Source organism: Crotalus tigris, unplaced genomic scaffold, assembly GCF_016545835.1.
Source record: "Crotalus tigris isolate CLP2741 ecotype Arizona unplaced genomic scaffold, ASM1654583v1 scf7180000024375.2447938, whole genome shotgun sequence".
Taxonomy (NCBI): domain Eukaryota; kingdom Metazoa; phylum Chordata; class Lepidosauria; order Squamata; family Viperidae; genus Crotalus; species Crotalus tigris.
Genome location: NW_024100545.1, coordinates 1,465,412 through 1,484,954, shown reverse-complemented (window position 1 = coordinate 1,484,954; position 19,543 = coordinate 1,465,412). Strand labels below are relative to the sequence as shown.

Below are 19,543 nucleotides of genomic sequence, written 5' to 3'. Positions count from 1 at the left end.
GCTATATACCAAAGGCGAATTGTCAAATTTTGTTAACAGAAAGTACTGCAGCAGACTAGGTTCATATAATGTGTTTCTTCAAAATGTGGCTTAGCCTGTAGTAGAGCCAACCAATTGCAATTGATTAAAAAATTACGTATAAGAAAATTGTGAGTTAGCATGTCATATCATAGACTAAGTTTGAGTAACATGCAAATCTGTTAACTGTAACTTTCAAAGCTATGACTTATAGAGAAATAAATTATACATATATCTAGTTAGAATGACAATAGTTTACTGGTTAACATATTTAATCAAGGAAGATCCAGTTTCAAGTCTTCAGCAATCAAAGAACTGACTGGTTGACATTGATCGTCTGACTGGTTGACAGTCACTCTTTCAGTCAAAGCACACTGAGGAATAAAGCTATTTTATCTACCTTGCACAGCAGTCTTATTAAAAGGCTTTTTCTTTGCTACATTTTAACTACTTAAGAGGTTTGCTCAATTTAAAAAAGAAAATATAAGAGGCAAATAAGATAGGCAGACTTATTAGCAGAACTTGAGATTAGGGAAAAAAGGTTTTTTGTTTTTTTTTAACCTGTCCTTGTCTAATTCCCTGATAGAATCAAATTAGGAGAGGAAATTACTGTCTGTGCAGGCTCAGCATTTCCTCTCCAAGCAAATACAGAAAGGAAAGGGTTTGGTAAAAGATCCTATAACCCAGAGGTCACCAATCTTTGTCGGGTGGCGGACCAGAGGAAGAGGGAGGGGGAAGCATTTTACATACGGATGGGGCAGTGAGCACATGCGTGCCGCAAATGGGTGATACTCACTAGCCCTGCCCCATTCTTGCATGACGCAGTGCCTTGTTTCTGTGCTCGGTGGCGGCCGTTTTTGCACCTTGCAGCGTGGAAGCAGCCCGTTTTTGTGCCCTGCGGTGAAGCGGTGGCCCATTTCTGCGCCCCAAAGCATGGCAGCAACCATTTTTGCGCCTTGCAGTGCGGTGGCAGCTTGTTTTTGCGCCCTGCGGTGCAGTGGCGCCATTTTCATGCTCCAAGCCGCCATGGCATCCCATTTTTGCATGCCAAGGCTCAGCCCGTTTTTGCGCCCCGTGGTGTGATGTCCTGTTTTTATGCCCTGTGGTATAGTGTCCTGTTTTTGTGCCCCACAGCCAGTGCTAGCACAAGCAGGGGCCCACAGGTTGGGGACCCCTGCTGTAACCCGCCCCCTTGGAGGCAGTTCTCCCGTAAGACTTTGTTTCACTTTCTGCCTGTTGATGGTTTGTCTGTTCTTCCCTCTGTGAACAAGATATACTAGCAGTCTCTAGGCATTAAGTTCAAACCCACACCTCACAACCTCTCAGACCTGCCTTAAAATTTCCTGTATGAAGTGTGTTGACTGAGGTCTTTCTGAGAGTTACAAATAAATAAAATAACAAAAAGGGAATAAAAGTTACAAATTCTTCATTGATAAAACTTCATGCTGTTCAATGGTGTAAAGCAACAGCCCCCAAGTTTTTCCACGTACCAGAGGAAGCGTGGTTTCACATGTTGCCTACATCCTACGGATGGGGCTTCACTTGTTTGTGCGGCCCAGTTTCTGGTATGCCGTGGCCCTGTGTTGGTTCACGGACCAGGGGTTGGGGACCCCTGGTCTAAAGTACATAATGAATGAAAGTCAGTTCCTTGCAGGTGAAGACAGTAGGAATTTATGTTTACAAAAGTTTTCGTAAAGGGTCTAGGACAACTCAATGTGGCCAGCTTGGCATCGCCAGCTTACTGCCATTAGCTCACTACTGCCAAGTTGCCTCTGCCAACTCACCACCAAATTGCCACAGGACAACTCTACATGGCAACTCACTTTGGGCTGCCAGAGGAGAGCTGGGTAGGTGAGCAAGTGGGCAAAGTGTGAATGGCAGCGGCTTCCTAATTTAACTGCTACTGCGCCAAGCTCCGGGCTATTCAGAATTCAGCCTGTTTGGCGATGGATGGGGGGAGGTGACAGCCAGGGGCATCCCATTTTCACACCCTCCGCCACATCAAGCTCCCGGAGCTGTCACCCACCTGCCCAGGTCTCTTTCTGGTCACCTGCAGTGAGCCGTCCCCAGACCAAGTTGGCTGTGTAGAGTTGTCCTGTGGTGACTTGGTGGCAGTGAGTTGGCAGAGGCGACATGGTAGTGTTGAGTTGGTGATGGTGAGCTGATTGCGCTGAGTTATTCCATTCCATTTGTAGAATGTTAACCAAATATTTTTATCTTTAGGCAAATTTGGAATTTATTTCAATGACCGAGGTTTAGCTATCAATATCAATATGTATGACTATTTAGTATCAATAGTCATACAAAATTGGGAATATGGAAATAGATCACAATCATATGAAACTACAACTCAAGGAATAGTTGGATTTTGGGGAAATGCAAGCAGGCTCAGCTTTTTACTTCAAGGTTCTAGTGCAGTAAGCAATATACTAGTAGCACTTCAGTATTATTTTTCTAACAAGTGATTAAGAGTAAAAAGGTAGGCTAAAAGAAACTTCCCTTTCAGACAGGCTTTACTGAGAATTCCTATAAGGTAAGGCAAAGTACAGCAGACACCCAAAACCACGAAGCGGATAGTCTATTAGATCGTTTCAATAAAAAGCCAAATATCAAAGATATACCCCATGGTGGTTAAAGCTTAAAACGTATCAAAGATATTGCCTTGATTGGTTGTTCATGCCCCCATTCAACCCAGGACAGTCCATCCAATGTTCACCTACATTTACAGGGTTTCAAGAAGATACATTTTCCAAAGCTGTCATGAAATCTCAGATGCTAAGGATTATATCTTGGATGTTACACACCACACCCATTCCACTCTTCAAACAACTTGAATTGCAACTAAATGAAATGAATAATTTGAATCCATGTGAAGTAAATACAATGGCCAATGACACCATATCAATTTCAGCTATTTCAACCTTTTTATTTGCTCAATAGCTTTCACTGTTTGTCAAAGAAAAAGATAGATATTAATAGCACATTTGTAACTAGGACACTGACTTGCATCACCACAGCAAGACAGAAGGCGGAACTGCTATGCCAAGCCACTCTAAGCCTGCATTATGGTGCGTGGACTCCCCTGAAATCTTGGCTTCCAGTAGATAACAAAGCTGTACAAATTGGGAACTGTTTTCACAGGGTGAGGAAGCAGCTCATACAATCATAAAGTGTCTAAATGTGTAGAGTACATCATCATTGAACAGATTGGTGTGAAAGGTTGGACAGAAGATAATGGGGCAATCTGCTTTACAGACACATGGCCAAGGCTTCAGGGATTTTCTTTTTCTTCCTCAGAGCTGCTCTTCTTAACTTCCTCGTAGACACCTTCCAACTTGTCACCCTTTTCTGCTCCTACTGATTGTGCATTTGGTACCCACAGGCCGGAATCAATGCACCGCTGCATATGGTATTTTGCTTCCTGTAAAAGATACAAAATATATACTGCTGAAGGGCTATATATTGCACATTAGATATCTTAACAATTCTAATTAACTCACAGGGGGTTCCTTTTGCTTCCAAAAATTACTGTAGAATCTAAAGCAGCGATTCTCAATCTTCGTGTGATGGCGACCCCGTCACACGAATGCGCCGCGCATGCGCGGCGGTGCCATGTGCAGCGTGCATGCATGGCGCCGCCCCCACGCGCGGCGTGCATGCGTGGCGGTGCCCCCATGCGCAGCGCGCATGCGCTGCGCCCCCCCTGGGGGGGGAAATGGCGGATCGCGTTGTTTCGCGAGCCCCGTAAAATGGTCGATCGACCCCAAATGGGGTCGCGACCCATAGGTTGAGAACCGCTGATCTAAAGTTTAGAAAAATGCTTGAAATAATACTTTGTGGTAATATTTTTTGAAAATAGCATGTATAACCTCAAAGAAAAAAATAATTATGAAGGCACACAAGCAATAGTGCCAAAATTAGCAGTTTCTGATTTCAGTAAACATACTGGTCCAGCTCATAAAGTTCAGCTATATTATTAATATTCTATGTGTCCCGACATAGAACTATGGAAAATTCTAAATCAATAAATTGGGTACTAATGAACAAACACCTGGAGGCACAGTCAATATCCCATCTACCCAAGTGGAAGAATATCTGAATTGAGATTGCTCTCTGCCAAAGAAAGCTTAACCAAAATAAAAACTACTGATTACATTACTGGTTTCCATTAAATACAGAATTTAATTTGCATAGATACATATCAGAAATTGAGAAGAGTGAAGCTAATCAAGGCTCTTCAAATTTACAAGGCACCTGGAGAGTTAAATAATGTTAATTTTATTGTGCCTAATTAACTTCAAGCAACTGGTCATGCAAATATATAAGAAGAGAAACTAATATTTCTTGGAAGTTATCTGGAAATAACATTCTGTAGCATGGAGAAAATCTGGAATCTAATTCTTAGAGCAGTTCCATGGATACTCACAGCAGGATCCATTTTGCTGATAGTATCCTGAAGCATCTGCACATCTTTCACATCAAAACATTTCTGAAGTTCCTGGCCAAAAAGAAAAAGAAATTTGATAGCAAGCAAAGGAAAGTATCTGCACACAATACATTCTTAACATTTGTAACAATTGTATTAAAAATTGAAGACAACAAAGCAGTTTTCTCTGAAGCATGAGAAAATGCAATTATAAGGAAAGAACGTTTTCCAGTCTGGTATTTTTGCATTTACTGTTTTACAGAAGAAAAGTCCCTTCAGAAATACAAGAGTTGTTACTAAGTTGTTGTTTGTCCCAAAGGTGCTTTTTCAAAAGGCAACTGGACTGTTTTTCCTTGAAGACAAGATCCGGATATTATTGGCCACCTTTCACTGGCAAACATACCCATTCATTTTTGTCAACTAAGAGTCTGTATTTGTCTTGGGTAAGCAGACAAAATAAAATTTTGATATTTTGCATTTCAAAAGGTTTTTTTTTTAAAATCTCTGGATTTTTCCTTAGGCATTGGGGCCAAGATCTTAGGAAATAGGTAGTAGATACCGGCTGCCCAAATATATATTTTGTTCTTGTCATGGTTTTATTGGGAAACTTTTGTTTTTATGGTTGTATGCTGCAGTTTTATGAGTTGGGAGGCCATATAAATCTTTAAACATTGAAAAGGTGTTTTAAATTAAAAGCCTGCAGTACTAAACCACCTAGAATTTTCCATCAGTGTCTTCTTACAGGTGAGTGGCAACAATTATGACATTCTTCAACAAGGAGTTATGACTGATTCTCAAGTCTGTTAAAATTTAGTTAACAATTCAAATCACCTACAGTATGTTCTGTTGAATATTTTTTTCCTACCTGAATATTTTGGAGGTAATTTAGCCTTTGGACATTACAGGCAATATGTAGGATTGGATTATTTTTATAGATTGTGGCTGAATATTTTAAATGATTTTGTGTACATTTTTGCACATGTAGCATATACTGCTTTTGAAGGAAAAACATTTTCAGCCATAGGTAAAAATGATATACACTAACACAGAAGCTGTGAATGCTCCAACATTTGAAGTTTTTAAGAAGATACTGGACAGCCATTTGTCTGAAATAGGCATAGGATTTCTTGCCTGAGCAGGGGTTGGACTAGAGATGACCTCCCAAGATTCCTTCCTTCCTTCCCTTCTCCTTCTCCTTCTTATTTCTCTCTTCATGAGAAGTGCATCTAAAGAATATTTTTTCCTTTTATGCTTTTGTTAATACTCTGAATTCATCCTTAGAAATCCTGTTGCAGGTGCCTTCTTATGCTGAACTGCAGTAAGGGCTCCCTAAGAATGGCCCTATTCAGTGGAAAGTTCCTCCTACTAAGCTGGGAAGACCTTTTTATTAGCTTCATGTATCAGACATACTTTCATTCTCCCAGGATATTTATCTTCATGTTATTGCTTTATTTCTATTTCTGTACTATTTTTGCTTTTATTGTATGCCTTGCACTTATAATCACTATTTTAGTTTCATTTTAAAATGATGAAGAGCACTCTAAAAAAAAGAAAGTACCCAACAAATTTGATCTGATATGAAACTAACTTTGCCCCAGATAAATGAGTAAATGAAAATCACAGTTTTGCAACTACAACACCAGTTATATTTTTATTTCACATCATAGTAGCAAAAGGCAGAAAGCAGAAGATAAAACAGTTTGTTCTAAATGTTTTGTATTTGTTAGTTACTCAAATAAGCAAATATGAACACATGGTGAAACAAAAGGATCATGTAATTCTGAAAGAGGCACTAGCTTCCCTGCATTACTCACTTGTGGGAGAGATTCATACACATCTACAGGATCAAGGCCCCCTGGCCCCAGCCGTTTCTGCCGCTCTTCTTCTTCATATTCTTTCATAGCTCTTTCAATGCGTGCCTTAGCCCGGTCCTGCACTCGAACCTTGAAGGATTCCAGTTCATCATTAAAACCTTCCATATACTGCTGGTCAGCTGTCTGAATGGAGTTTAGAAAAAGAATAGGTAATTCATTCAGCAAGACTGCGCATATCAAACAATAAGATTTTTGGACTTCTATAATCAAAAGTCATTTCCTGTGAGCAAGGTTTTGCTATGAAAGAAAAGTTTTTCTTTATCCCCTTTGCATTTCTGACAGTAGACTTTCTCTCACCTGTGTAAGACTCACCTTGATTTTAGCAAAAAATTGTCTGAAACAAGCTCTAGGATCAACCTTCAGGCTCTTAGCCAGCTCTAGAATGAACTGCATCACTATGGTCTGATGGGCTACCTGTTGCATCAAGGCATGTTTCTGGGAAAAATAACAAAGATGTATTTCAGCTTTAATGATTCAGAACAAATGTACATTTATATATTTTCCCCAAATGAGTTGTTCTAGGCAGCTTATAAAATACACAAGGGTATCAAAAATAATTGTGGGAGGCATTCTATGATTTTTAGAAGGGCATCCAAGTATCATAGAATTTTTCAGACTTCTTTGTAGGAGGTTTGAGGAAAAAATTGACTTCAGAAAAAGGAAAGATCTTTGTTTCTCTTTTTGAACTTTGCAAAAAATATCTGATGCTCTACACTCTGACACCAGAGCTGCAAGCTCAGGACAGAAAAAAGGGAAAATGGGATAAATAGACTGAGAGCATTCGGGATATGCAAGACTAAAAATCTCTTACTATGGTGTTAGCTGTTTTAAATAATGCCCCTCTCATTGGAAGACAGACTGGGCCCAAAACCCAAAACAGCATAAAACCCAATTCTTTTCTTCTTCCCTCATAAGCACAAGAAAGTGCTAGATTCCCATATCCTCTGAACTGGAACCCTTTAAGAGATAGGATCTCCTTGTGCTCTTAGCAGCTAAAAGAACCCAGGAGTGCAATGGCTTAAAAAAAAAAAGACAAAAAACCCTAAAAGCAATACTAATCTAAAAAAATTCAATCTCTTCTACCTGCAAGCACTGGCCTAATGCTACTGTGGGATGTTCTAACAATGTGATGATGTTATAAATCATCTCTTTTACATGTTGCCAACATTTATGATTCAAAGGCATAACCTAAAAGTGGTACAATGATTTTATTTCAAAGACAGGCTATAGCTGAAATGGTCTACAAAATAGCCTAATCCTAAACCACAAGTAAATATATTATCCATCACCCTTATTCATTTATTTAATTTATTAACTGCTCAACTCCAATGGACTCTGGGCTGCAGGCAAAATTAGAAACATAAAAACAAGTAAAAATATTAAATCAGACAGGCCAGATTAAAATGATCAAATAAAGGACAAAATAAAAAAAACAAAACAGGGGCTTTAGATAAAAAATAACTACCAACCATTGGCCTGGGACTAAAACAGCTCCTCATATATCCAGACCATATAGAACTTTAGAGGTAATAACCAGCATCTTGAATTGCATTCAGAAGCTAATTGGAAGCCAATGCACATCTCATGACAGTGGTGACACATTGGTATACCAAGAAGTGTTTATTACTGTTCACACTGCTGCATTTTGAACCAGCTATAGCTTCCAGGTGGTCTGCAAGAGCAACCGCATGCAGACATTTCTCTTGAAAATGAATTGGTAACCAGAACAAGCAATTAAGATGTCCCATAATTCTAACAATCTGACTCACTAAAACATCTAATTGCAATGTTTTTGCACTGCTTTTACTTTAAAGTGATTTAAAATTTTGCATAGTACTGCAGTCAAAAGTTGACATGTATATAACATAAAACTACTGGCACACCAGTTGCAGTTGGGCAAAGGATCTGTTAGTTTGTAGTTACCTAAACATCTGTTAATAATCCTAGCTCCAGGAGAACTTCCAGATTATAAACCTCGTATTTAAATGCATCTATATTCTTAAGAATCAGATTTTTGTCAGTCTGGCATATAAGCATATTTACATTATATGTTATGACTAAAATTGTTAGAAATGTGGCCACAGAAAAACATTTCAAAGCAATCAATATTGGACTTATCTTCACTCTTATGCTGTTGGTAAAGATATTTTAACTCTATTTGGTTTTTAAATAGAATTAATTCTCCCTGAAATGTTCATGGTTTTGAATTTTTTAGTGTTTTCTCTTCTAATTCACTGCTCTAAGAGCTCAGGTAAAATCCATTCTTACAATGCAACTGCAGCCTCTTGCATTATCAGCACCTAAAATCTGCTCCACACGGTCCAATCTTCTAGATCAGGGGTGTCAAACGCGCAACATCACCTGACATGTCACGACGTATCACGACTTTTTCCCTATTGCCGGAGCTGGGGTGGGTGCGGTTTCGGCATGACGCATCCGGCCCATGGGCTGGCTGTTTGACACCCCTGTTCCAAATCAAATATTGACTCTATGTGGAGGAATGGAAAGGGGAGGGGGAATTATGTCATCCACACTGGAGGATAACACTGGATTTCATTCCATTTAGAATAAAACATTATTAAATAACTACAACAAAATAGTTTCAAATCTCTTTTCTCATAGACTCCAGACAAAGGATATCAGCTAACCCAAAATGTTTCATTATCAAACTCATGGTATATTGTCTTCTTGGTCATGCAAGATTCCTTCTAATTTTTAGCACCAAACTATTTTCATACATCAGTCTGTAACTTCAACAAATGAACGAGAACATCTCTGAAGCAAACATTTTCTTCTGGGCATGTAATCTGCTGCCAGGTGGCAACAAGTGACCCGGCAAGGCTCGACTACTGTACTTATCAGACACAAACTGAAAATTGAAATAATTCTGCCAGGGGAAGCTAATCTTTTGAAGCAGAATCAGATGTTTAATGAATAGTAAGTACACCAGCCATTTATTAGGTAACTATAAACAATAGTTGCAGATTCAAGAAAAAGGAAAGCTTGCAATTATTGGTATCCAAATAATATTAAGTGTGCTATTTGAACATAAGTTAAGGAACAAATTAGAGCAAGGTTGTTAAAAGCTTGCCTTGCAGTAACCAAGATTTTCAGTGTTTCTTCCTAATTTATCTTGAAATAGTAAGTCATAAAAGCTGTTGATTTGTATAACAAAATAATTTCATAGAACTCTGTAGCCACTACATACAAATTATTTGGTGCCCAGAGAGAATCCTTCGGCACTAGAAGAGCGTGTTGCCTTTCATACAGTTCAATGATCCAGATCTGTTTGTTTAGTTTGATAGACAAAGCCTATCATTTTCATCCAAAACTCCTGGACAAGTTCCATAGGCTTCACACTCACCTCTTCTACTTCCAGATCAATACACCAGATGACTAAATAATTGGCTGTCTCTTCACAAACAAGATGTGGGTTATCAGATAGGTATTTCTGACTATCATCCCAGTGCCGCAGCATTCCTTTAGAGCAAAAAAATTGCAATGTCAAATCAAATTCTTTCCATATTCGTATAAAGAGAATTTTCCCAGCCAGAGCTGACATGCAATAGTGACATGCAATAGTGGAGAATATATGTAGCTTATAGGGTTCTTGATGTTCTCTGAGCTTGATGGGGAAGAGTGCACTTAAGGCTGCTTGCTATAGCAAGCAGAGGTCAAGAAAAAGAGCAAACAGCCCAAAGCACATTCTTATTTACATATCTATTAACCAGCAACTAAATAAGCAGGAATCAATACCATATAAATAGAAACAATCAAAGAAACGATAACACCATTTAAAGAGCAAGCATGTTTTGGTATTTTATAGTATTATTTCATTTTAGTATTCTGTAGAAGGGAATATAAGCTGCTCACAGTGCTGCTTAATGGATTTGAGTGGCTTGTATGTCCCAGTAAGTAACACTGATGTTGTATTTTCCCATTTTTACACTATGTGCCTGACTGTGAACTGCACACCAAGGCAAAAGTTTCTGCATAGGTTTTCGAGCCCTTTCCAGCGTCATGAGCTTCAGTAACTTTTTTCCTAAGAATAAGAGAATTCTCTTTAAAATCTTGGCATGATCCACAAGCCTATGTAATGTACGACCAAATCCCACAGTGGTAACAAACATGTTATGATTGTATTTCACTTTTAATGGTAGATGTCATCTCCATGATTGGAATATCTGATTCAGTTTAATCCCTTTAATTTTCCAGTACAATCTGAATATATTTAGCTTGTCTAATTTGCAGAAAACCTTTCCGCAAAATGTGTATTTTCCCCCAAAAATGTGTATTGCTTTTTTTTTTTTTTTGACCAAGTACAATTGGGTTACATAAATTCCAAATGCTCTTAGACAAGTTTGTAATCCAGGAAAAAAATTGACTACTGCATTTTTTTGTACAAATTTGTTTGCTGGTATATATAAACATTCCTAGACCACATTCCAAATGTATTTTGGGAAAAGCTAATTTTGGATTTACCGAAGTGCTTGATTTGTTTCTCATATTTTTCCACAAATGTTTTGTGCTTCTTCTCTTTTTGTTCTTCTGATTCCACATCTTGTTCAGTTTTGACATTGAAGACGCTCTACAATAATAAAGGAAGCCATGTTAAAGATGCAACTGTGTAACTGGGAAGCATATGATCCTTTATACTGTATATCGCTGAACTTCAAATCAATATCCCTTCAGCCTTAGTGCTCAAGACTTAAATATCAGCCATGAAAGTCAATATTGTATGATGAGCTTCTGGCATTCCCCATTTCTGCACACTAATGTTCTCTCACTGTTGTCAACCCCCCACAGTGTCTCAATAATATTAAATTATTTCCAAAACAACCTAAGCCAAACAGTAATGCACTAGCAAAACACTGAAGAGCTGAAGCAGTTCAGAAATTTTAGGGGCAATTAAACCAGTTTTCTCAAGGCAGTTAAACCAATCCCATAAAGTATTTAACAAATGACTAACTTATACTCTATTGCTAACCTGATCAAACTGTTGCCAAGTAATCTGACTCAAGAATTTTCCCTGCCATAATCCATGTTATTCATTTGTTAGATTTAGAACTAACTTTTCTTTGGAAAATCTCCTGAGGCTTCTTCAGCTATTCATTCTACAGCTAAAGTTTGCTTCCGTCAAATTACAACAGACTATGCTTGTTGAAAACAAATGTATTTATAACCAGAAAAAATGAACTTCTGCCCACAAATCCCAGAGAATTTCAGCAGTTTGACTCTTTTTCAGTCCTTCCATTTGACCTATATTATCATCTCTTTTGTTTGAAAACCTCCACATAGAAGCACCCCCCCCCCTTGTTTAAGGGTGGAAAAGAAAGGCACAGATGCAGCTAATCCTGCTGGAGCTCTTGTAGAAGTTTCAACAAAATCAGCTCCAGATCACCTGTGCCCTTCCTTTCTCCCTCAAGGCTCCATGTTTCACCTGTACAGAAAAAGTAGGAAGATGAAGGACAGAAATTTCAAGGGGACAAAGCCCCACTCCCTAAAGTCATGTGACCATACCATGGGAACCGGAAAGATTAGTCCCAATCTCTATCTTAAAGCAAAGAAATGTAGCACCATACTTCCTTCCCCTCCCATTGTCTCTTTTTCTTGCAAAATCTCAGATACATTCTGTTACATCACAGCTGGTTCTAGACAGCCCAAGCATACTTTTTTTAATAAAATGGCCACACTCATTGTCCATAAACTAACACCACTGTTGCTTTAACTGTACACTTACTTTTAAAATTACCCATAGGTATCTTAAGGAATGTGGATACCTGGAAGGTAATCCTTATTTCACTATTGTCAAACATAGACAGCACTACAGCTGTATGATCCATATAGCTTTGCTTATAAGACAGCCAGACCAAGTCCTCTCAGTTCTATTTTAAGGTTCAGAAGCAAGGCAGAAAAAGAATCTAACCAAGAAGACCCACCTTACTGAAGCCATCTTTGCTAAGAGTGTCAACATTCCAGGGCATGTTCTTTTCCTTCTTCCTGAGTTCTTCTGCCTTATTGTCCCAGTTCTTTTCTTCTTTTTTGAGTTGCTGTGCCTCAGCCTGTAACCTCTGCACCTCATTTTTGCTACTCTCTCTGTTGGCCAATTCAAGTTCTTTTATCTTCTTCTGGCACTCAGCTAACTTGCGTTTGCAATCCCGGGATCCTTTTTCTGCTTCTTCTTTCTCTTTGTGGAACTGCTCCATCCGTTCAACTCGGGCCTGGAGAACAGGTTGTTTAAATAGATCTTCCTAACATCAAAATATCTTTTAATTTGAAATTCATATTGTAAGTATAATGGAAATACAATGGATATACCAGTCCACAAATTGTAGCATAGTATGAAGACAAATATGAACAGCATGTGTCACAGAAAGACACATACACACAGGTAATCACCCTCTTAGATTGAGTAACTGATTACATACCTTCATTGTTAATAACTAAAACCAGATATTTCCAGTAACTAATTTATCAGTCTTTCACAACACCATATATGAATGAATCAGCCTTCATAGCTTGGTAGCCCAGCAGGGGGGAGGGGGAGGGAAAGCAGCCCACCCAAGCACTGCATTGCTTGTGCAATTTTAGCTGTGTGCCAGTCCACTATTCATGCAAATCAAGCTGTGCTCGTGCATACTGGACGCTGCTTGTATAAGTCAAGCTGCATATGTATGCACTGGCCAGCCACTTGCGTGGTCCGGTTCCAAACAGGCCATGCCATGGTAGTGAGCCGCAGCCTGGGGGTTTGGGGGACCCCTGTTTTAGACCATCCCACCAAGGTGATGTATTTTCTAGCAAGACCTGCTAGATGTCATGTGTCTGATTAACGAAACACTTCAAAGAACTTTCAGGCATTTTTTTAACCTAAAAAGCCTTTATTAGTGGATGCTAAGATCTGAATTTCCCTTCCTTTGCACATAACATTCCAGGCATTTTCCCTCCCCTATTTTGGGGTCATGATTCACATCTTCCAATTAACTTGGAGAGCAAAGATTTACTTCCGGTTTCTTCCTCCCCCCCCCCTTTCCTTATATTCTCCTCCCCTTTCGCTGTCACCTGATTTAACTCTAAAAATACCAGACAGTTCTGCATATATTGTCAAAGCAAGAATATTCAATATTAGCAGTGTTGACACTAGCTTTACGTCCTGTCATGAAATCCTTTTGCGACTAAGTCTAGATAATCTACTTGGGTCAGTCCAAAATACTGAATTTGTTCTTCATCTATTCTCTTAGACTTATTTGTTTGTTACCACTGGCTTGTTGCAGATTCATCTTATATTTGCCCTCTTGGATTTTGATAGGACAACCACTCTTAGTGACTTTAATGGGATAGCCACTATTATTGTTTCAAATTTTCTCCATTTCAAGACTAAGTCTCCAGTTACAGATCATGAAGCCCCAGAACTTTAGAAATGATTTGCCACTTTTCCAACCTGGCAAGGGTCAATGGCTTCTAACTGAGGTCTTCAAAAAATTCAACTGAACATGCTTTTCATCATTTCTGTGGTAAGAATTTGCCAAACTCGATGAAACTTACATAGGGAAAGCCTGACCCAAATTATGTGTATTATACTGATTATGTATATGTGTATTATACTGATTATGTAAGGACGAGGGGGGACATAATAGCAGTGTTCCAATATCTCAGGAGCTGCCACAAAGAAGAGGGAGTCAAGCTATTTTCCAAGGCACCTGAAGGCAGGACAAGAAGCAATGGATGGAAACTAATCAAGGAGAGAAGCAACCTAGAACTAAGGAGAAACTTCCTGACAATTAGAACAATTAACCAGTGGAACAACCTCCCTCCAGAAGCAGTGAATGCTCCAACACTGGAAATTTTTAAGAAGAGACTGGACAGCCATGTCTGAAATGGTATAGGGTTTTCTGCCTGAGCAGGGTTTGGACTAGATGACCTCCAAGGTCCCTTCCAACTTTACTACTACTACTACTACTACTACTACTATTATGTACTAAATTACTAATATATCAGATGCTAGTTCAAGTTATGTCTTATGCTTTAGTTTGACTGCCCTGTATTCTGCCCTGCCCTGGTTGCTGTGGCAAACAGCCCTAGAACCATACAGCTCTCGGGTTACTTGCTACACTGCAGCTCAAAGGCTTCTTGGCATGTATAGCTCTGGGCTTATAAAAAGCACCTGAGCTACAGACAAAGCCACAGCTGCCCTAGCAGTATGGGACAAAGCCACAGCATCCCAGACGCCTCAGTAGTATCGTGCAAACCTGCAGCACCCAGAAAAGCTCAGCTACCCACTCAGTTGTAGTCACCATCATGCATTCTGAGGCCTCTGCCACTCTGAGCTCTGACACTCCAGACTTTTGTTGTTGTCTTGTTTCTGCTGCTGACAAGGTGTACCTGCCCTGGCGCCTTGTGAAGCAGCTACTGGCCAACTGAGGCTGCTTCCCTGGATCTTGCAAGGAAACCACCACATGCAGTCTTGGGAAGAAAGCCTCATGATGCCAGTAGCTTCTTTGTAAAGGGCCATACTGGGGTGCTTGGTCAGCAACAGGAGCAAAAATATGGTGAATACCAGATAAGCAACAGGGGCCAGGGAATACAAGAGGCCAAAGGATCATAGATGAGAGTGACATGGGTAGATGGTGGGAGCTGAAGCACATCTGTGGTTATAAGTGCAAGCAGGCTGCCAAGTGCCCAAATTTTAATCACTGCAGAGGCACTGCAACCTGCCATAACTTTGGGCACTGGTCATAAGTGCCTTCATTCAATACTGGCATAATTTAAAGGTTGCAAACTGAAGACTTACTGATTTTCATAATATTTTATTTCTGGCAATCGGTGGAAAGGCAAGTTACACATTTAATAATGCTGCTATTTGACAAATTCCTTTTAGACTGATGAAAGAAAATTTGTGCATCCTTAAGAACTATCTGTAATCCTACAGTCCTTGATTTACAGTGCAAACATCATCTTAGTTTTACCAAAGAAAAAGAACTTCTGGCTAAACAACACATAAAACAGTGTAATGTTATGACTCCATTGAACATACTGAGCCAACATTCACTAATTTGTTAGAAAATGTTGTGTGAAGACATTAATCAATCAACTCCTTTAGTTGAGTGGGATATCCTAATCCATCAGATGACAATTATGTCCAAGTATGAAGAGTCCTCCCCCATAAAACACACACGGAGAGAAAGTTTATTTCTATTGGACTCTAATACAGTTTGGAAGTGAATTATATCCATATTAAATAAAAAATTTTGAGGCTGTAAGAAGAATGGGAATGGAAGTTCATGAAACTGGAAAGAAATAAAATCTTTCACAAAGATTTTGGCCATCATCAATCCATGGTCAAGGAGACAATGTACAAGTGGAGAAAATGCATCATCATCATCATCATCATCATCATTATTATTATTACTCTCTCAAGTAATGATTGTCCAAGTGTCACCTCAAGAGTAAGTTGTACAATACTGTAGGCGGTTGAAAAGAACCTGAGTACAATAATAACAAAGAATTTGTTAGCCACTTGCATTGTCTAATATCAAGAGTTAACAAGAGTGAATGGTATGGTGGGGATACTAAGTATGACAAATCACTATCCTCCAGAATGCACACTTTGCTCACATAAGATTTTCCAAGGGATGATCTAACAACTATTGATCTAACCAACTATTGGTTCTAAACACAGAGAAGATGAAAGTAGAATTTTCTATCACTGATAGGAAATGTTTAAAATTGCAGAAAATGAAACCCTACACTAAAATAAAAGAATCTCATCTCTTCTGTAAAGCATGGCTATAGATGTATACAACCACAATACCTGAGACATTTAAAATCATTGACAGAATAATGGACTCTGGAATCTTAGTAACTTCTACAGCAATCTATCAAAGAATACATCTTGCTTAAAGCTTAAATTAATTGTTTCAATACAATGATCCTAAAAATACTATTAAATCTACAATAGGATAGCTTAAATAGAAGAAATTTTATATTTTGGAATGGGCTACCCTACCCTAAACCCTGAGCTTAATCTATTAATTTGCAAAACAGCCCCAAAATATCAATGAAATGAAGCAATTCTGTAAAGAGGAATGGCCCCCAATCTACAAACTGAAGTGTTGTATTGATCAGACTGAGAAAATATTTGGTAAGGTCACTGCTGCTAAAGGAAGTGACACTTAGTAATTAAAGTTTCACATACTTTTTTTCCAACAAAGACACTGAAGATGGCTCAATATATTCAATACTTACATGATTTTTTATTTAAAAGAACATCTCTATTAAAAGGAATCAGAACAAGCTCAGACAGTAATTCAAGATTATAATTAATTCTAAAGGATCTGTTACCACTGTCAATCTGCAAGATAAGACTATTATTCCTAGCTAAAGGAGAAACAATATTACAACTGAATTAGTCAACTAAATTCAACAGCAAGAGGTAGAAATCATTCTAGATGAAAGAAATCAACTATGTGTTATGCGAAAAGCAACATATTTTTATCATAGCATAACTTTCTGTGATTTAGCGCTCCAGAATCACTGGCTTTAACACTGAGTTCACGCTGGCAAGATTTTTAATACAGGTTCTTCTCTTCCAGTAAAAGATACATGCCCTAATACAACTTAGGCTAAGCCACAACCTACGTACAAGATCAGAATAGATTATATCTCTTCTTAGCTCATGGACTATGAATAGTTTATGCTATTTATGCTAGATATAAGCATTTTAGAGATCTTATTGATCTGAAAACTGTTTACTCTTACTGTTTAAATTTCTTCAGCCTACCTTTTAGAAGTTTTTTTATGTTTCGCATGAAAATAAAGTGGTACCTCGATTAACCAATTAACTCTTTGTTAATTGGTACCAAAAACAATGAGTACCAATCAAATTTTTCCATAAGGAAAATGTAGTGAGTCATAAGGCAGCCGACATTGACAGGTTCTAGCTTGTATGCTGAGTACCAAGCTATGAGTACCGGAACAGAATTTTCATATCAAAATACATTGAGTACCAAATTCAATAAGATTCAAAGCAATTGGGCACCAAGGTTCCACTGTATGACACATGCTGAGCATTGAGCTTCATTTCGAAGTATTATAACAATTCCTCTCATATGAAAAAATAGGAATCCTATTCTACATTTTCAGAAGAGACACAAAGGGGTAATTCAAACAGACCTGGTGCATATAAAGTACAGGTAGTCCTTGACATATAACTGGTCACTCAGCAACCACTCAAAGTTCCAACAAACCTGCCTTTGGGGTATTACAACTTGACTTAGATTTAAAGTTCTGATGGTCACCTCCTCCCCATGGTCACATGGTTACACTTTGGGGTCTTGGCAAATGGCTGTATTGTCATGCAGTCACGTGACCTCATTTTACTTATGGCTATTGCCAAAACTGCCCCTAACAAATCATGTGTTCGCTTAACAACTGCAGGCACTGCAGCATTTATTTAACAACCACTGAAAAAAGGTCATAATACATTATATTGGGCAAGATAAGTATGATCGTTTCGTGCTTTATATACTGGAAACGATAGCAAGCTACTGCGGGAGCTAATAACGGTTATACTGTATGATAAAGTAGATGCCTAGGGATCAGCGACAATCCTCCTTTTCACAGAAAACCTAAAATGTTATTTGTGAAATGCATTTGCTGCTTATTCTAGGCGGCTTAACAACAAATTGACAGAATGTTTAGGGGAGACGGGAAATTAAGAAGGGAAAAAAGTTGTACAGTTTTTGATGCAGTCGGTCTTTATATCCTTTTGAAACGAAAGTTAAAGGCTATATAAGCTAAGCGGGGGGGAAGCTTGGGCCAAGGAAAGGTGGGCGCTTAAAGGAAAGTGGAGAAACCCCCTCCGTAGGAGCTGCTCTAAAAAAAGAACTCCCGTGCGCACGGCAGTAGCAACGAAGCAGGGGCGGCGCCTCTGGAAGCCATTACAGAATAGAGCTGGACGGGACCTTGGAGGTCTTCTAATCCAGCCCCCTACTCAAGCAGGAGAACCTATACCATCTCAGACAAATAACTGTCTACTCTAGTCTCTTCTTAAAAATCTCCAGTGATGGAGCGCCCACGATTTCTGGAGGCAAGCTGTTCCACTGGTTCATTGTCCTCACTGTCACGGAAGGCCTGCTCGGCTAACTACTCAAGAAGCAAATTTCAAAGGGGAAGACCGGGGAGCAGCGCTCGGCTTCATCGTGGCGCCCCTCCCCCAAGCGTCTGGGCTTCTTTCAAGCGATAGGAGACCGAGAGGAAGGCCCCACATCCTATAGCACGTCGTCCGGGAGGCGGCAGCCCCACCGAAATTCCACCACCACCCAACCTTTCAGAACACCCTCCAGGATCTTTTCCAATGTTTCCCTATCCCCAACCGCATGCCCGCGGCAAGGGGCTGGGGGGGGCTCCGCTCCTTACTTGGTGCCGCCATCGGAAAAGACTGGGGGTGTCGATATTGGGGTGAGTCTCGTCTTCATCGTCGGACACCTCGATATGATCCCAGACACTGTAATCCACCATGGCGCTGCTGTTGCCGCTCCCAAGACTTTCTGTGGGGGAGGGGTACCGCCTCTCCTGGCTCGGAGATCCGGTTCCTCTCTACGTCACTACCGGAATCACCGGCCTTCACGGGCGCGGCGCGGGCGTGACTCCTCTCCCCAGCCTAACGGCGAGAGCGCGCGGATTGACGGGGTGTCAGTAGCGGCACACCCGCGTCTACGCTTACTCGAATCTTCATCGGAGTGGAGTGGAAGCGTCCGCAGCGGAAGGCTTCACTTTCAAGCAAACCGAATCGCGTCGGGAGTTTCTGTCGTTGCTTCCCCTTTTCGAGAAGATTCCTCGGTGACAGTCGCGATCCCCTTGCTGAAAAAAAAAATTCCTTTGAGCGTTCGGCTACCCGGCCTCTGATTGGTCGTCGAAGCAGAACGGTGGATTTCCAGTTTTCTAAAGGAAAAATAGCTGGAAGTTCTGTGTGTTTCATAAGGAAGCAAGTGGTTAAGAGTTACATTTATTGCACATGTTTAATTCGCTTACAAATAAGAACGATGAAGAATGAAATCGGTTCTTTCTCGGACTTTATGACTAGGCATGCACGTCGCGTTAAGCTGCGGTTTGCTAATCATGGTTTATTGAAAACATCATGGTTGGGTTTTGTACAATGGATTAAGCCGTATGCCCTGATTTCAAATCGCACGTTGTTGACAAACCGAAGAAATGAGAATTGCATTAA

At 39.7% G+C, this 19,543-nt stretch overlaps 1 protein-coding gene across 1 annotated transcript; it reads right to left on the bottom strand.

The window, feature by feature from the left end:
- Positions 1–2,919: 2,919 nt before the first annotated feature.
- On the bottom strand, positions 2,920–19,106 carry CDC37 (cell division cycle 37, HSP90 cochaperone). Its single transcript, XM_039328353.1, has 8 exons — positions 18,733–19,106; positions 12,258–12,539; positions 10,801–10,906; positions 9,683–9,798; positions 6,631–6,753; positions 6,259–6,441; positions 4,445–4,516; positions 2,920–3,439 (listed from the first exon to the last, which is right to left on the bottom strand). Exons 1-8 carry the CDS (start codon positions 18,832–18,834, stop codon positions 3,290–3,292), a joined length of 1,134 nt encoding a protein of 377 aa, XP_039184287.1. The 5' UTR covers positions 18,835–19,106; the 3' UTR covers positions 2,920–3,289.
- Between the last annotated feature and the right edge of the window lie 437 nt (positions 19,107–19,543).

What these genes read in the sequence shown, in the direction of transcription:
- CDC37 (XM_039328353.1), bottom strand. Translation starts at nt 18,834, where the DNA reads ATGGTGGATTACAGTGTCTGGGATCATATCGAGGTGTCCGACGATGAA. An exon ending in TTGATCTGGAAGTAGAAGAG is followed by an intron (nt 6,754 to 9,682) that starts GTGAGTGTGAAG and finishes TATTTTTCCCAG; the next exon opens with AAACATGCCTTGATGCAACA. An exon ending in TCAGCAAAATGGATCCTGCT is followed by an intron (nt 3,440 to 4,444) that starts GTGAGTATCCAT and finishes TATCTTTTACAG; the next exon opens with GAAGCAAAATACCATATGCA.